This window comes from Epargyreus clarus, unplaced genomic scaffold, assembly GCF_041222505.1.
Source record: "Epargyreus clarus isolate Ecla_fem2 unplaced genomic scaffold, WU_Ecla_fem_2.2 ptg000036l, whole genome shotgun sequence".
Classification (NCBI taxonomy): Eukaryota; Metazoa; Arthropoda; class Insecta; order Lepidoptera; family Hesperiidae; genus Epargyreus; species Epargyreus clarus.
Genome location: NW_027332241.1, coordinates 3029266 through 3048811, shown reverse-complemented (window position 1 = coordinate 3048811; position 19546 = coordinate 3029266). Strand labels below are relative to the sequence as shown.

Below are 19546 nucleotides of genomic sequence, written 5' to 3'. Positions count from 1 at the left end.
TTTATGTTAAGAATCCGTTCAATTCAATGGACTTTACTTCACTTTTTTACTTTTTTATGTTAAGAATCCGTTCAATTCAATTGACTTTACTTCACTTTTTAACTTTTTTTATGTTAAGAATCCTTTCAATTCAATGGACTTTACTTCACTTTTTAACTTTTTTTATGTTAAGAATCCTTTCAATTCAATGGACTTTACTTCACTTTTTAACTTTTTTTCTAACTAACTTTTGACTTCAAAAAAGGAGGAGACTCATAGACAGACATTAGACATGCTGTTTACACCGTTATCCACATTGAGCGCCGACTTCAGAAATGTGTACTAAACCAACATTTATTTGAATTATTTTTAACTTTGTAGTGACATAGAAGTCTGTTGTATTTTTTGTTAAAAAATTTTTTTACAAATCAAAATGTAATGTGATATCTATTTTAAAACCCTATTTAACAATTAATAATTTACACATACCAATTTCTTTAATCAAACCAATTATTTTCTCCACAGTACTGCCAACAATACCAACCAGCGCTGACCACCTGCGTCAACCGGCCACAAACAGAGCTAGAGAAGGGCTACCACGACAGCCTCGTGATAGTACTGGATACTTTGGAGATCTGCCTCAGCTCACAGCCTAAAGACACCGCTAAGTATGACGAGGCTATGAATGTGAAGATTCTGCTGCGTGAAGTCTGCCAGTTTATTGGTGAGTGTTTTTTTTTTTTTATAACATAAGAGTAGCAGACGAGCATGCAGTCCACCTGATGGTAAGTGGCTATTACCGCCCAAGGACATCTGTAATCAACCCCAGATAGGATTAGATATTCCTACCTGAGGTCGGCCACAGATGCGCCGCTACCCCTGAGGACTAAGCTGGAACTAAGTCTGTCTCCCTTACCAAACCCTTCAAACCGGAACACAGCAGCGCCTAACACTGCTGTTATTAGGTAGAAATAGGTGTGGCGGTGGTGCTGCCGGAGTCGAACCACAAAGGGTTCTACCACCTTCAAATGTAATATATAAACAAAAAAAAATGCCAAAATTATATATTACTGTGTTAATAATATGATGGAGATGTCATGAAGCATTAACTTATACCAGAAGAAATCTATTCACGCCTATTAAATCAACCAAGCAATATGGTTTTTTTTCTTTGGCTCATAAAATACTGTGGTGGTAGTCCGCAAGATATAGCCTCACCAATTTCTGAATCATGCTATTGAAGTTTTGTTAACTACTCGCAAGAATAACAAAATCTGAATAAAGAATGAATGAAGAAATCCGAATGAATGAAGTATATAGGAGTATGGTCGCTCTTATTATAAAGAAAATGTTAATTTGTAGCAGAGATGAGATTGCACTGTAACTATGGATTCTATCATGTTTTCAAGTCGTCAATACACTTTTGTTTCAGATATGCGCAATGAGACGAACGCAAACAATACATTACTCAGACAGCTGGCCAGCAAAGTTCTGTTTGCTCTCAGCTTGAACTTCTTCAATGCCGTGTTTAACAGAATCAGTGCGCGATTACAGGTATGTTTTACTGCATTTAGCAAATCTTGGTACCTATCGCCTGCTATATGCAAACTTTTAAAATAATATTCTTATATGAATTTTTGTGCTAAGTGAAGCAAAACATAAGTAACGATTATTATTTCATAAAAATATAAATCGCGACTGCTTTAAGATATAAAATATACAACTCCCACGATTTAGACAACTCTAATAACACTTCACATGTTAAAATAGCTCAAGCTGTTTGTGCTGTTAGGCGTGTCAAAGAATTACACTTGATACTTACGCTCAAAAAACATTACCTTCCGCTGTTGGGTAAAAAGTACCTTCCAAGTAAAATTTGTTATAATGATTTCTTTTTTCAGGAACTATCATCTAGCTCAGAAGAAAACCCCGATTATACAGATATAGAGTTGATACAACACGTCAACGTTGATATATTGAGGCTTATACGGCTGTTACAAGGTCAGGACATATACCGATAACAGATGGCGCTACTAGCATCATGAATCACGCTATCGATGTTTTCTAAATATCATCATATAATCATACCATTTTGTGCAACTCTTACTTAGGCTCACTGAACTCTAATATATTTACAAGAACATCAGTTCCAATCAGTTTTGATAATTAAACCAACAAAACGAATAACAAATTAACATTGTTTAAAAAAAAGGGTAATCTTTTTAAATATCACAAAAGTATGCAAATTATAAGAAAAAATCTAATTATTTTGAAATCATAAGTGACTTTATTGCACGCCTCATAAGCGAAGCGTTGAGGTTGTGCTCTACTCTCGACATTTCAAAAAAAGCAGTTTTCTCGAAACTGAAATTGATTTTTTGTTATTTATATTGCATTTATAGGTTAATTTGAGTGCACTAATATCAAGTCAAATAATTTATCAGGCACATAAAATATATTTTAATAACAATTTTTTTGTTTAACATAGTAAATAATAATATGAAACATAATCTTTTCTGGACGTCCGTGTATGGACGGGTTTATGTGGCATCAAAATTGGTCGAAAAAATGATCGTATCGGAATATTTTTTTTTTAATTATCTAAAGTAACACACGAAATAATTTCTTAGTCAATATGAGCGTTTAATTCACTGTCATTAAATTATTATTTATAAAAAACTAATACAACAACAATAAAAAAAAATTGCTAAACTTCTTTAAAATCATTTTTTTTATTTGTTTATTGAATAGAAATAAATAATAAAAAATTTAAAAAAAAAAGTCAAATGTAAAATCTTAAGTTGTAACCTCGTGAATATAACTCCATCTGATATCTATAAATGGTACTTTTTTACAAGACACTGTAAAGTTACATTGACTATTGAGGTGTTTTTCTATTTCGTGCTCTGCTCTTAATTTGTTAATTAATTACCTAGATTAAAACTTTCGATAGATTTGTAGTGGTGGAATGAGGGTGGAGGTGGGTGTGATTACAAATTGTTTTCATTTGAGTCGATTGTTATTGAGCATTTAACAGCTTTCTCATAAAGAGCCTCTAAAATTTTGAATTTTTTAAACAAAACGATTTTAAATTCACATGTTGCTTCTTTATACTACACTATACTTGTCACCTGGATCTCCTTTACTCCATTTATTATTATTTAAATTTTTAATTTAAATTACCACTCAATTCAACAGTAGTGACACCGTGAAAGATCTTGAGACAGTACAAGAATTTGGCACATGAGAACGAGTGTATTTGTATATTTGTATAATATACACTTTTACAAATAATCAATTTCATTGTAAAAAAAAAATTATGAGGCGTGCACTTTTGGATTTTCCAAACTTTTTTATTTTTTTATTACAAATTATATATTTGTTTCAGAATCAATACAAAAGTTTAAATTGTTAAGGAAATCAGCACACATAGTACTAGTGTCATCCCTTGAGAAAGCTGTATGGAATTGGATGGACACATACCCCCAAGTAAGTTGTGTTTGTGTGAAGTTATACTTTTTGTGGCCCGTTTGGTACAGTTTATTTTTAGGCGTAGGACGAAGTTAGGTTCTGCTGTAATACAGAGTTTATTTCTAGTATTTACCTTTATCTATTGGTCATTTGCCCATTTGAAGTTTGTGTGAATGTTTAACTAAACAGTGGTTGTAACTCGAACCCCCAGGAGGTTTCGAGGTTTGAACCCAAGATATATACAATTCTGATTTTCGAAGTTACATTTTGTACAATAATGTAAGCCGTACATTCTACGGTTTACCTGTACACGTCAACCGCACGTCCGTAGCGTGTATGGGGACGTTCCGGTGTATCGTACGGTGTTCAGTTCTGTTTGCGATGACATCGATTGAATCCTATGACGCTCTGTACGGTGACACACTAAAATATTGATTTATTATCACAGACGTCTCTGGTGTTCTGCAGTGTGTATGACAGGATTGGCAAGCATAAGATGTGTTGTACTACCCGCCGTTTGTGTAATATATGTGAGGTTGTAGCCATCGGTCGACTCGAGTCAGTCTCGTCCCGGCAGCGGCGAGAGACGGACGTGTCGTAAGCTCAAGAATCACAAATCGGAATCCTGTGATCGGATACCACGACAAAACATGCATAATATGATTATCAATATAATAAATTTGTTTTCTTTTCTAGGAATTCGCAGAAGTCCAATGCCGGCCTAACGACGAACTGAGCAAGTGTTGCGACACGCTCTTCGACATGTTGCAAGACAACTTCTCCGACAACAAGAAATCCAGGGTCGCTATGTGGCCGCTACAGATTATGTTACTTGTGTTAAACCCTGTAAGTATTACTTCTATGAATATATAGCGTGTAGAATATAGATTATAATGTATAAAGCGCTATGTTGGACACTCGGCAGTTCGTGAGACCGCTAGACCTTTGAATACTGGTAGTAACAATAAGTAAGATTGGATGACCAACTGCTTTATCCCTATAAACGGGGTTACTATAAAAATATAAATGTACTCACAACATAATCGAATTATGATTAGACCGAATAGATCCCAGTAGTACCACGATCACGCCCATGTGTAGTATGAATCAATTCTTACCAACCATATGTTTAGCGTTATATAGTTCTTATGTTGAGGTGCAAGAGGGTGAACAACTGCTGACTTACATATGACGCGAACATCTTGCCCCTTAAGAGTGGAAACTACAAAGAATTGGGTTTTCATAAGTGTAAAAAAATCTGTTTTGGTCAATACTTGAACTGCTGAAAAACCTGTATCATTCGGAATTTCTGACACTATACATTTCTAAACAAAGTGTTTTTGTTACAATAGAAAGTCCTAGAAGAAATAGTGAATGCAGACAGCGGCGCGCCTTGCAGCCCGCGACATACAAAGAAGAAAATATTCATTGACTCTGTTAAGAGGGGATTAAGTAAGTACAGTATGTTGTTGTAAATACTAATTTAGATTGCCTTACATTACATGTGTGTGTGCGTAATAACGTACATGAGTGCGTAAGTCTGTGGATGTGTGCGTGGGTGAATACGCGCACGCATTTGTGTGTGTATGTGTATCTTGTATGTTTCGCGTGTGTTAACTGTATTGATTCTTGAGGTCGGCCACAGATACGCCGCTACCCCTGAGGACTAAGCTGGAACGCCTCGGAAAAGTCTGTCTCCCTTACCACACCCTTCAAACCAGAACACAACAGCTCTTTACACTGCTGTTATGAGGCAGAAATACGTGTGGCGGTGGTGCCGCCGGAGTCGAACCACAAAGGGTTCTATCACCTTCTAAGATGGTATACTCTATACCTTCTGATATACTCGTTGACATACTCATATATGACTTGTTTCAATAATGCATGTTACCGAGAAAAATACAAAAACCACAATTTTAAGTAATACTTTTTATGAGACAAGTAATATAAATTTATGCATATATGTACTATTAATTTATGTATGTTTCTGTTTGTATGTACAACAAAAACAAAGTGTATAATCATCATGTTTGTTGGTTAATGCATGCGCGTTCGTTGTTGTGCATGTGTGCGTTTGTCTGTGTGCTTGTGTGACGTTCAGGACAGAGCTATGCTGTATGTGTTCAATCAATACTGACTATTCGTTTCAACCCAGGTCCTCAGAACAACTCGAAGCAGATGACCGAGGCGGCGGTGGTGAGCTGCGTGAAGCTGTGCAAGGCGTCCACGTACATCAACATCGCGGACTCCGGCAACGTCACCTTCGCGCTCGTCAAGGCCACCATAAACGACCTCAAGGTGTGTTACCATCCAGCTCCGCGGAACAACTCGAAGCAGATGACCGGAGTCGAGTATTCTCTTAAAATTAGAATCGGAATATGAAAAATCTGTTATTGGCCCACTGCTGAACATGGGTCTTTTGTTTTTCTAATAGGAGTAGCAGACGAGCATGCAGTCCATCTGATAGTAAGTGGCTACTGCCGCCCATGGACATCTGTAATCAACCCCAGATAGGATTAAATTCCAACCTGAGGTCGGCCTCGAATGCTACTACCTACCTGCTTTCAAATTATTTGAAACATTGAGCCAAAAAATTGTTAATACGCGAAATGTTTAAATTGATGAATGGCGGGAACTTAACTGCCAAATTAATATAAAAAAAATATGAATTTTCTTAAAATTGAGGCTTTTCCTTTAGTTTGTCATTTATCATTACTTCCCAGAATTTGATCCTTATAAGCGACACTATCAGGTGGTGGAATAATATAGAGGGTGTAATTTTTTTTAAAAATGAACTCGTTCGATTCCCGGCTAGGGAAAAAGATATTTAAAAAAACTAATGATGCAGTTTTAGTTTTTATCAAAATCGGCCTCGTAACTCCTTTCAGCATTTTTCGCTAATCCTTATAGTTTCGGATTTAGCCCTGAAGGCCCGTTTTAAAAATTCACCCTGTATATGTCACTTCTGACTACTAAGAAAAGAAAGGAACATTGTTTTTCTCCGATTCCCAATATAAGTTAAACAAACCTCGATTATTCGAATAGCCTTTACTATAAGTGCTGCTGCGAGCCCCCAGAGCCCTACAACACCTTTTTCTTAATTCAAGTCGCTACTCCTCAAGCAACGAGTACTTAAAACCACCGTATCAATTCTCGTTACTCCTCCTTAACTCAACACTACTTGATTACTTCACTACTACACCTTTTTCTTTCTAATTCCAGGGATTACTATTCAACCCAGCGCTACTTTATTATCCAGTCGCTACTATCAACCCAACACTACTTTATCCTTTATCACGTCTTTTTCTTATTCCAGTCGCTGCTATTCAACCCGGCGAAGTCCTACATCCGCAGCGGGGTGCTCTCCGGGCTGCCGGAGCTGGAGCTGATGACGGACTGCCTGGTCTCCTTGTTCCGCATCACGCCACATACCAACGATGCGCTGAAGGTGTGCCTCTCGTTGCACACTCACATCTCGTATCACTATGTGATTGTTAACTCGCTGCTCAGGTAAGATAATCATAATCATAATCATTTATTCATTTGTCAGTAAGGATTACAATATTGGATGTTTGCACTTTGGGAACTACGCTTACTGTACCAAATATTGGCGTACAAATGATAACAAAATTTCTAATTTAATTAAAATTACAACAATTATTACAAGTTTGTGTCAAATTATTACAAACAATCACTACAATTACAAAAACTTACAAATTTTGATAACAATGAAAAATAATTTAAATTTAAACATTGGGGGAGGGTAACATAGATTTACAAATGAGGCAAGAGGGATTGTGGTTCGACGGAGGGTTAATACATATAGGGAGATTGGCGTTTGATGGACAGTAACTTACGTAGATTTACATAAAATATAAAAGATTAGTGTAATAGATTTAACAGACGGGCATATCTCGTATCACTATGTGACTGTTAGTTCGCTGCTCAGGTATGTAAGATGTCGTTGTGCATAACCAATCTATCCAATGTGTTGCCTAATTGCTAAAGATCGAAGTTGGAATTTTCGAGTACGGCTATTGCTACAGATAGAATAATATCTGATAGTACAAATGATACAAATTGTGGTTTTTTTTTTTCAAAATAAATTCGTTCGATTCCCAGTTAGGGAACTAGATCTTTAGGTCTTATAAAAATCAGCCTTATAACCCCTTTCAGCATTTTTCTCTATCTAAATATATATAACTCAAAGGTGACTGACTGACATAGTGATCTATCAACGCACAGCCCAAACCACTGGACGGATCGGGCTGAAACCTGGCATGCAAGTAGATGTTATGACGTAGGCATCCGCTAAGAAAGGATTTTGATCAATTCTACCCCCAAGGGGATAAAATAGGGGATGAAAATATTACTTCGTAACGCGAGCGAAACCGCGGGCAAAAGCTCGTTACTTATAGTTTCATTTCTTAAACCAAGATACCCTCTTTCTTTACAGGATAATAAAACAACCCCGTTTACCGTGGTGGCCTCAAATTGAGCTGTTATACCCAAGGGCAGCGGAACTAAGAGCAATGTTCACTGACACTTTGAATAAAGCTACACAGGTATGTGATTCTGTTTGTAGAACTCATAGATTAGTAAAGATTACTCACTCCTAACAAGAAAATGTGCCCAGTTTTGAGAATTGAAATAGTTGCGTAAAAAAGTTTTGCCACGTCTCCGTGCTAAAATATTTGAAATAACTATTTATTTATTACGTAAATTACGCAGGATTAGTTATATATTCGTAAATTATCCCTAAAAATGTTTTTATTTGTCAAGTATTCAAAAAAAGAACTTACTAATAAGCCGTTTGTGGCTTCATTCAATTTCAAGGCGACGAAGTATCTTTATTAATCTATGGTAGAACTATTATATTTATACACGACGCCCGTGTGGCAGAGTGGCCACCATACCAGTCTCACGCAAAAAAGGTTCCGAGTTTGATCCCCGGCCAGACAGACATTTTAATGATGAATTTGGATATCTTGTCTGGGTGTTATTTATTCGTCTTTGTGTGTGTAATCAATATATAAATTAATTTTCTCAAATATAAAAGTATAAATCTTGTAAGAAAAACCTTTCGTATGATTTGGAACATGAGGCCACAAGCATTTGTAAATATGCGAAATGATTGATTTAACAAATGGCGGAAACTAAGCTGCCAGCGTAATATGAAAAAATATGTATTTTCTTAAAAATGAGGCTTTTCGTTTTGTATGACATTTGTCATTACTTCCCAGAATGTAATCCTTATAAGCAAAACTATCCGATAGTGGAATAATATACAGGGTGAATTTTTAAAACGGGCCTTCAGGGCCAAATCGGAAACTATAAGGATAAGCGAAAAATGCTGAAAGGAGTTACGAGACCGATTTTGATAAAAACTAAAACTGCATCATTAGTTTTTTTTTATATTTTTTTCCTTAGCCGGGAATCGAACGAGTTCATTTTGAAAAAAATGACACCTCTATATTATTCCACTAACTGATAGTGTCGCTTATAAGGATCAAATTCTGGGAAGTAATGTTATGTGACAAATTAAAGGAAAAGGAAAATTTTGAAGAAAATACGTATTTTTCCATAGATTGGCATACTAATCCTTAAGGATTATACATTACAAATGATTTATGTATAGTTCTTTAGAAACAGACATAAGTCATACCATTCAAGAACTTGTTGGTTAATCAACTAATTATTCGGTGTTATGACTATGACATACGGCTTAGTATGAGAAAGTAATAGTTTGGCAAATAAGTTACCGCCGTTTTTAGGATTTGTTTTTTAATAAAAATAGATAACTGATTAAATAGTAAATTCTTATTGTTTGTTGTTTACAACTTCGTTTCAACGTTAAATATGATTTTCTATATTTCTCTTTTTAGTAATCACTCTGATTTGACTCTAAAAAGTAATTCTCGCAAATTGTCAACTTTACATCTGTATTAAAGGAAATTCCGCCCATAGCAAGTAAATCTATTTTAATGGTCCTAAAAATAACCTTAGCTAAGTCGGACATAGAAATTATTGGGAAACAAAACGTCAATTTCAAATGATTAGAAACATTGAGCCAAAAAAAAATGTTAATACACGAAATGTTTAAAATAATGAATGGCGGGAACTTAACTGCCAAATGAATATGAAAAAATATGTATTTTCTTAAAATAGAGGCTTTTCCTTTAGTTTGTCATTTATCATTACTTTTCAGATTTTGATCCTTATAAGCAACACTATCAGATAGTGGAATAATATAGAGGGTGCATTTTTTTTCAAAATGAACTCGTTCGATTCCCGGTTAAGGAAAAAGTTATTTTAAAAAAGTAATGATGCAGTTTTAGTTTTTATCAAAATCGGCCTCGTAACTCCTTTCAGCATTTTTCGCTAATCCTTATAGTTTCCGATTTGGCCCTGAAGGCCCGTTTTAAAAATTCACCCTGTATAGTGTGTGTGTTTTTTTTCAAAATGAACTCATTCGTTTCCCAGCTAGAGAAAAGATAAAAAAAAACAAGTAATGATGCGGTTTTTTTGTTATTAAAACCTTACTCGTAATTCCGGTAACTACTCTTCGCTAACCCCTTTGGTATCCGATTCAGCCCTTAACGCCCATTTGACAAAAACTCTCTGTATATGTGAAGTGGCGGAACATATACATATTGACGTTTAAAAAGAGTTCTGTAAAGAATGTACTTTGAATAAAATATTTATGATTTGATTTGATTTATATTTATTTCCAGGGCTACATAGTCCACACGCCTCTCCGCATGATATCGCTGTCGCTGAAGTCCAAGGAAGTGCAGACCAAGTTCAACAAGACAGAAGAGATGCAGGCCTATCGGAACCTGCTGCTACTGTTGGTGAAGTTGATACACGCTGACCCTATGTTGATGTTGAGTGTGAGTACATACTAAATAATTGAATATATTGAACTCACACAGGGAAGGTAAGCGCTGCTGTGTTCCGGTTTGAAGGGTGTGGTAAGGGAGACATACTTTTGCGAGGCGTTCCAGCTTAGTCCTCAGGGGTAGCGGCGCATCTGTGGCCGACCTCAGGTAGGAATATCTAATCCTATCTGGGGTTTATTACAGATGTCCATGGGCGGCAGTAGCCACTTACCATCAGGTGGACCGCATGTTCGTCTGCTACTCTTATATTATAAAAAAAAAGGTTCTGTACCACGAAATGTTCAGTTATAATATTTTTAGTAATACATGATAATATTCATCATTAACCCATTATTGTCCCACTGCTGGGCACGTATCTCCTCTCAGAGTGAGAAGCATTAGTCCAACGCATTGACCAAGTGGATTGGTAGACTTCACATACCTTTGAAGATATATATTTTTCAAGATATCAGAGGTATGCAGGTTTCCTCACGATGTTTTCCTTCACCGTTAAAGCATGTGATCATTTACTTAGGATTTTAATCTCAGGCCTCTAGATCAAGACGCCGAGTTTGTTCATTACTAGGCTATCACTGTTACATTTTATTAATTCAATGAAATATATTTGGTTTTGATATTTTCCCACAGAACCCGGGCCGTCCTGATATCCCTATATCAGTCCAATCACTATTTTTTTGTGAATCAACCTAAATATTTTGATCACAGAACCCAGGCCGCTCCAGCTAAATGTTTTGGTTTTAACATTACCCCACAGAACCCAGGCCGCTCCGGCGTGGAGATCCAGTCGTCTACCACGGAGCTGATCAACGGCCTGGTCTCGTTGGTCCACCACACGGGCATGGGCGAGATCGCCCAGGAGGCGATGGATGCGCTCCTAGCACTACATCGCCCGGATAGAGTGCACATGTGGAATCCTGAGGCGCCGCTGAATACCTTCTGGGATATCAGGTATGTTGTGGGGAACTTTAGAGACTGTCGAATAGGTCATACCTTTTTTTATAATATAAGAGTAGCAGACGAGCATGCAGTCCACCTGATAGTAAGTGGCTACTGCCGCCCATAGACATCTGTAATCAACCCCAGATAGGATTAGATATTCCTACCTGAGGTCGGCCACAGATGCGCCGCTACCCGTGAGGACTAAGCTGGAACGCCTCGGAAAAGTATGTCTCCCTTACCACACTTCAAACCGGAACACAACAGCCCTTAACACTACTGTTTTGACGCAGAAATAGGTGTGGCGGTGGTGCCGCCGGAGTCGAACCACAAAGGGTTCTACCACCTCAAAATTGATCTGAATTTTAGTATGCATAATACATGTGTAAGTAACATCATACTAAGTGGAAACTTGTCTGATTTATGTATTATTTTTAAGATTTAATAAATGATACTATGTATTCATTTGTTTCCTATATAAATAAATAGGCAAATTGGTCTCATATTCTATTTCCATGGTCGAATCTAGAACACATTTTAATAGTTAAATGTATTAAGTATGGCAACATGCAGCAATTCTGAAAATAATCGTATTTTCTTGCAAAACACTTGCTTTATACGAAAAATGTCGTCGTGAATCTATGACTGTCCCACTGTTAAGCCCCAATGTCCTCTTGAAGTGAGAGGGATTTAGTCCTCCGCGCTGGACAAATGCGAATTGCTACAGTTCCACACACTTTTGAGGACATTTTTTTAAGAATCACCAGCCCCGCTCGCACTTGACCGATTGTGACGTCACAACACGCTTCATTGTTTATGTCACACTATCTAGCTATTCTTCGTTTTTCCTAGCTTAAAGATTCTGTATATTGATCAAAGAATTATCTTAAATTATTCGACGACTAGAAATTTAATTATAGTGGACGAGCCCGACTCACTCTTGGCAGTTTTCAATTCGCGAATGCGATGAACGCTTTGCAGGGGTTTTCATGTCATATGTGTCAGTTTGATTTATTTTTGTCATTATTTTGGTACCAAAATGTTGTTAATGACGGCACTTCATCAATCCGACTCTTGCTTGACCATTCCTCGCGCATTATACTTATGATTGAGACGCTATAACACGTGGCATTATTGTACACTAGTTAAATGTCATACTAATTATTCTCACCTCATAGAGACTTTCTAGGCTTATTTTGATAACTTAAATTCTAATGTTAGTGTGCAAGCCCGATTCTGTCGTGTCAGTTTTCAATTCGCAAATACGACAAACACTTTTCGAGACTTTTCTTGTCATATTTGCCATTTTTAACAATTTTTATGTTTTATCTCAAAAGTCTTTTCAGTGACGTCACTTCGTCAATCCGACTCGCGCTGGACCGTTGCTCGCGCACTATACTTATGTTTGATCAAGTCTCTCAGTGACGTCACTTCGTCAATCCGACTCGCGCTTGACCCTATCTCACCTCACACTCGTGTCTCACGAAGGGTCCCCGCCCGGCAGCTCGCAGGTGCTGTACAACATCAGCCAGAAGACTCAAAGTTTAGACTTTCTAGGGTCTCCTTGATAACGAGGATTTTAACGTTACTGTGCGAGCCCGACTCACTCTTGGCAGTTTTCAATTCGCAAATGCGATAAACACTTTGCGGGGGTTTTTGTGTCAATTTGCCATTTTTGTCAATTTTTCGTTTTTGTCCTGTCTGGAAAGTTGTCGATGACGTCATTTAGTCAGTCGGACTCGCGCTTGACCGTTCCTCTCGCACCACACTCGTCTCACCAAGGGTCCCCGCCCGGCAGCTCGCAGGTGCTGTACAACATCAGCCAGAAGCTGATCCAGCGGCAGATCGGCAACTACCGCGAGGTGCTCCGCTGGCTGCGGGACGTGCTCACCTGCAGGAACCAGTTCCTCGCGAGCCACAAGGAGTACGCCAACGTTGGGTGCCACGTGCCTATATGCAAGCAGGCGCATATTAAACTTGAGGTAAGGGGTTAAATGGGGTAAGTGGAAGGGTAAAAAGGAGTTATTGGTACAAAATAGTGAGATTTCTTACATTATACGAAAGTAGCAGACGAATATGCAGTCTTGATGGTAAGTAGCTAATGCCGCCCATGGACATCAATAATCAATTCCAGATAAGATTAGATTCCTACCTGAGGTCGGCCACAGATGCGCCGCTACGCTAAGCTCAGCTAAGGAATGCCTCAGAAAAGTATGTCTTCTGTATTACATCTTTCAAACACAGCAACGCTTAACACTGCTGTCATGAGGCAGAAATAGTTGTGGCGGTGGGGCCGCCAGAGTCGAACCACAAAGGGTTTCTACTACCTTCAAAATACTATGGTATACTATAATGGGGCTTTTGCCAAACGTTAAATCATATATAATATATTTTTGTTTTTTTTCAACTGAAAGGTATAGTCCGCGCCAAACTGCTAGTCCGCTCTGAAATTGTTGCGCGCAGGTGTAGTCAGAGGAACATACGATGGAACAAAACCACAAGCATATACTCCGTAGCAACGTAAGGGTACACTAACTGTGCTATGTACCCGCGAGCGAAAGCAGCTGTCGCAGTCCCGCTAATATCTAAAATTTGCTATTGCGACGCAACTCATTTCTATATTCAGAGCGGACTAGCAGTTTGGCGCGAACTATACAGTCTATTTTATGCTTACGTACGTATCCCAGGTGGTGTTCTTCATGTGCCTGTGGTCGATCGACACGGACGTGGTCCTAGTGGCGATGTCGTGCTTCGCGCTGCTGTGCCAGGAGGCCGACATCCGCTGCGGGCCCGACGAGATCTCCGTGCACTGCCTGCTGCCCAACTACGCCGTGTTCCAGGAGATCGCGCACACCTCCACCGTGCTCACCACGGGTGGGTCACTGGCCATGTGTCTAGGGTCTATCCTGTGCCAGGAGGCCGACATCCGCTGCGGGCCCGACGAGATCTCCGTGCACTGCCTGCTGCCCAACTACGCCGTGTTCCAGGAGATCGCGCACACCTCCACCGTGCTCACCACGGGTGGGTCACTGGCCATGTGTCTAGGGTCTATCCTGTGCCAGGAGGCCGACATCCGCTGCGGGCCCGACGAGATCTCCGTGCACTGCCTGCTGCCCAACTACGCCGTGTTCCAGGAGATCGCGCACACCTCCACCGTGCTCACCACGGGTGGGTCACTGGCCATGTGTCTAGGGTCTATCCTGTGCCAGGAGGCCGACATCCGCTGCGGGCCCGACGAGATCTCCGTGCACTGCCTGCTGCCCAACTACGCCGTGTTCCAGGAGATCGCGCACACCTCCACCGTGCTCACCACGGGTGGGTCACTGGCCATGTGTCTAGGGTCTATCCTGTGCCAGGAGGCCGACATCCGCTGCGGGCCCGACGAGATCTCCGTGCACTGCCTGCTGCCCAACTACGCCGTGTTCCAGGAGATCGCGCACACCTCCACCGTGCTCACCACGGGTGGGTCACTGGCCATGTGTCTAGGGTCTATCCTGTGCCAGGAGGCCGACATCCGCTGCGGGCCCGACGAGATCTCCGTGCACTGCCTGCTGCCCAACTACGCCGTGTTCCAGGAGATCGCGCACACCTCCACCGTGCTCACCACGGGTGGGTCACTGGCCATGTGTCTAGGGTCTATCCTGTGCCAGGAGGCCGACATCCGCTGCGGGCCCGACGAGATCTCCGTGCACTGCCTGCTGCCCAACTACGCCGTGTTCCAGGAGATCGCGCACACCTCCACCGTGCTCACCACGGGTGGGTCACTGGCCATGTGTCTAGGGTCTATCCTGTGCCAGGAGGCCGACATCCGCTGCGGGCCCGACGAGATCTCCGTGCACTGCCTGCTGCCCAACTACGCCGTGTTCCAGGAGATCGCGCACACCTCCACCGTGCTCACCACGGGTGGGTCACTGGCCATGTGTCTAGGGTCTATCCTGTGCCAGGAGGCCGACATCCGCTGCGGGCCCGACGAGATCTCCGTGCACTGCCTGCTGCCCAACTACGCCGTGTTCCAGGAGATCGCGCACACCTCCACCGTGCTCACCACGGGTGGGTCACTGGCCATGTGTCTAGGGTCTATCCTGTGCCAGGAGGCCGACATCCGCTGCGGGCCCGACGAGATCTCCGTGCACTGCCTGCTGCCCAACTACGCCGTGTTCCAGGAGATCGCGCACACCTCCACCGTGCTCACCACGGGTGGGTCACTGGCCATGTGTCTAGGGTCTATCCTGTGCCAGGAGGCCGACATCCGCTGCGGGCCCGACGAGATCTCCGTGCACTGCCTGCTGCCCAACTACGCCGTGTTCCAGGAGATCGCGCACACCTCCACCGTGCTCACCACGGGTGGGTCACTGGCCATGTGTCTAGGGTCTATCCTGTGCCAGGAGGCCGACATCCGCTGCGGGCCCGACGAGATCTCCGTGCACTGCCTGCTGCCCAACTACGCCGTGTTCCAGGAGATCGCGCACACCTCCACCGTGCTCACCACGGGTGGGTCACTGGCCATGTGTCTAGGGTCTATCCTGTGCCAGGAGGCCGACATCCGCTGCGGGCCCGACGAGATCTCCGTGCACTGCCTGCTGCCCAACTACGCCGTGTTCCAGGAGATCGCGCACACCTCCACCGTGCTCACCACGGGTGGGTCACTGGCCATGTGTCTAGGGTCTATCCTGTGCCAGGAGGCCGACATCCGCTGCGGGCCCGACGAGATCTCCGTGCACTGCCTGCTGCCCAACTACGCCGTGTTCCAGGAGATCGCGCACACCTCCACCGTGCTCACCACGGGTGGGTCACTGGCCATGTGTCTAGGGTCTATCCACACGGAATTGGCGCGGTCGCGATGTTCTGTGGGTGTACCACTGATTTGTACCACCTTCGACTGTTAAGTTGTACCACCGACTTCTTACACCACACCTTTACTAGCTTCTCAGCTCAGCTCTTTCGCCACCAATGTGTTATTTATCCGCCTGGAACGCAGCATCAATTAGCCGTCCCCGGCAGTGTCAATTTACCGTTCGAGCGCTGGATCACTTTGCCGTCCAGGGCAGTGTGAGTTTGTCGTCCGGAATGCAGGAACAATGCAGGATCAATGTGCCGCACAGTTGCAGGATCGATTTGCCGCCCGGGACATAATTTAATATGCCCTCTGGGGTGTAGAATTAATTTGTCCCGGCGCAGGCGAGGCTCAGGATGAATTTACCGTCTGGGCAATAGAAGAAATTCGCCGCCCGCGACTGTAAATTTGCCGCCCGATGTGCAGCATCAATTTGCCAACCTCATCAATCAATATTTTTATATCGTATGAATCGTATATAATATATCGTATTTAAATGATTAATAATATAAATGTATTGTATTTTATTGTATAATATCGAATTAATTATCTTTGCAAGCAGCTAGTCAGGATATGGGACGGGGTTGCTACTATAAGAATATTCATAGTAAGTATTATAATTATTTAAGAAACTTATTAACAAAAATAACGCCGACGTCGAAAACATTGACACCTTATATTTTCTATACTTTTATTTTAAATTAATTATAAATTCTATTGAACAGGTTCAGCGGCTTTACAAAAACGGATAATGGCGTTATTAAGAAAAATCGAACATTGTGTGAATGGTGTTCAACCGGTCTGGGAGGAGACCTTTCGATGTTGGTGGGTACTTTTGTATTTTAATAATCGTAATACGTATCTCCTCCTATACGTACATATGTGGTACATGTAGGTTCTTCATTGTGAATATCGCTATCATTATTATAATTCTCTTCCTCACCATAAGTATCATCATAATTGCAATCATTGTCATTATCGTCTCTAAAATGATTCCTGCGATAATCTACTACTGCTTAACTCTATAGTGATGTTTATTATCATAGCCATTCTCATCATCATCATCATCATCATCATCATCATCATCATCATCATCATCATCATCATCATTACTATCACATATGTCTTCGTCACTAACCACATTATCACTACAATATACATTATCACTAAACATAAATTTTTGTTTGACCATAGCACTCATGTCATTTTTTTTATTTTATATTCCATATTGACCCATCCTTATATTCCAGGGACTCCTTGTGCAAGCTGTTACAGAAGTACCCCAAAGGCGTGGGAGGTCCCGAAGAGCCCCCGGAGCCCCTGCACCGCACGGCCGCCAAGCGAAGAGTCTCACAACATCCTACCTCCTCGGAACATGATTTGGAGGTAATTGAAAAATATATTGTTATGCCATCTTCAAACTACCGCCATACCTATTTTAGTAACAATAGTGTTAAGCGCTTGCTTGTTCTGGTTTGAAGGGTGTGGTAAGAGGGATATATTTTCCGAAACGTTCCAGTTTAGACTTCAGGGGTAGCGACGCATCTGTGGTTGATCTGAGGAAGGAATCGAATCTTTCTGGAGTTGTTTACAGATCTCTTTGGGCGGCAGTAGTAACTTACCATCGTGTAGACTGCATGCTCGTTTGGTACTTCTATATTATAAAAGATGAATCGCTACCCTAATATAGATAGAATAGCTATCTAAGCTGGAATGTTTCAGAAAACTATATCGTCCTTACCACAAACTCAAACATATGTGAAGTTACCTGATCCACACCTGACAATATGGTGGACGATTACCTTAATACTCCTCTTACCAAAACATTAATTCGGAAAAAAGTTATGTGTCTAAAATTAAAAAAACAATGGATTATAGTAATTACGTAAATCATGATTAAGTTGAAAATGATGATGATGAAATGTTTACAGATGCAAGTACAAGAATGGGCGAACATCACATCATTTCTCTGCGCATTGGGTGGAGTGTGTCTTCAAAGGAAACCTCTGCCAGTGTGGTCCAACTTACACGGTAAGTTGTATGTGTATATGTAAGTTGTGTAACTTATTAATATAAAGGTTTTGTAAATTGTAGAACACATCGGGACATAACTCACTTTCTATTGTTGTAATTAATATTTTTTTAATGATTGCTACTTATATTTTACTGCACAATTATTGTATGCCCACCTGTGGCGGGAATATGTTGGACTCAAAATATGTTTGTACCATGCACCATGGACCCATGTTCCACAATAAATTTGATTTGATTTTAACAGCAGTGTTATAAATACCAAACAAGAAAAGAAGATGTAAAATATTCTGATATTAAACTGTGAGGACAAACATTAAAAAAAAAAGATACAGAATTTTGTGTGTTGATATTTTATAATATTACAAAATTCGAATTGAATTCACAAATCTATTATATTCTATCGGGTTATTATTATATCTTTGAACTGTTATAACACAATTCATTTGTTACAGACGCAAGGAAATATAATGTATTGGCGAATAGTTCGCAAGAAGTGCAGTACTGCCCGGTTACCCAGTAAGTAATATCTATTTATTTTCTTCATCCTTGTCATTTCTCAAATATAATATATATTTTTTTAATTTTCATTCTACCCTCTTTATGTACAAAAAATATTCTGTATTGATTTTAGTGTTTCGTATCCACAAGGTAAAATGGGATTCTATTACTAAGACTTTGCCGTCTGTCCGTTTGTCATAAGGTTTTATCTCCGGACCCATACTATTATGGTACTATCTATAACAACAAATATAAAAAATAAAAAAGGTTAAAAATAAACAAATACAAAGCTGTATTTTTCGGACGTTTTCGTTTTATCAAGTAAGCCTTAATAAGTAGAGAGTTCAATTTTTGCCAATGCATTTAGTTCTATAGGCGCTATGATAACAAATACTAAAAAAAAAATGAAAATTTGGTGGTACGGCCCCTTCCGTGAGTTCCACTCACACTTAGCCAATCATTCAAATCTACCATCATATTTTTTTCAGAAAACGAAAATTTCGTCCCATTGGTAAACTTTGTTTTTGAAACCTACCCTTCGTCTATTGTAATTTTTTTTCATATCTACCCTCATAAAACTTTCAAACCAGATTCCTAGGCCAGCTGTTACGTCTCCTTCTCTGCACGAACGAGCGCTTCGGAACCCAGATCCAAAACCACGTGAAGGAGTTAGTGGGTAACGAGATGTCCCCAGCTCTCTACCCGATACTCTTCGATCAGATCAAGGCTGTTGTAGACAAGTTCTTCGATCAGCAGCAACAGGTGGGTTCATTACAATTTTTTTGTTAGTTTTTTATGCATATAAACAATACAGCCGAATACAGAACCTCCTTCTTTTTTAAGCCGGTTAAAACAAATTATATTACATAAGAAATATTGAGAGTAGTCGGAA

General features: G+C 40.4%; 1 protein-coding gene across 1 annotated transcript in view; it reads left to right on the top strand.

The window, feature by feature from the left end:
- Positions 1 to 19546, top strand: part of Nf1 (neurofibromin 1) — a 78376-nt gene that overhangs the window by 2198 nt on the left and 56632 nt on the right. The window contains 18 exon segments of the mRNA XM_073092595.1: positions 505 to 703; positions 1412 to 1533; positions 1881 to 1980; positions 3368 to 3468; positions 4147 to 4296; positions 4803 to 4902; positions 5606 to 5748; positions 6767 to 6960; positions 7907 to 8015; positions 10185 to 10343; positions 11107 to 11300; positions 13087 to 13270; positions 13976 to 16073; positions 16848 to 16947; positions 17373 to 17508; positions 18054 to 18153; positions 18609 to 18672; positions 19245 to 19416. Of these exon segments, the coding sequence (XP_072948696.1) occupies positions 505 to 703; positions 1412 to 1533; positions 1881 to 1980; positions 3368 to 3468; positions 4147 to 4296; positions 4803 to 4902; positions 5606 to 5748; positions 6767 to 6960; positions 7907 to 8015; positions 10185 to 10343; positions 11107 to 11300; positions 13087 to 13270; positions 13976 to 16073; positions 16848 to 16947; positions 17373 to 17508; positions 18054 to 18153; positions 18609 to 18672; positions 19245 to 19416 (4425 nt within the window).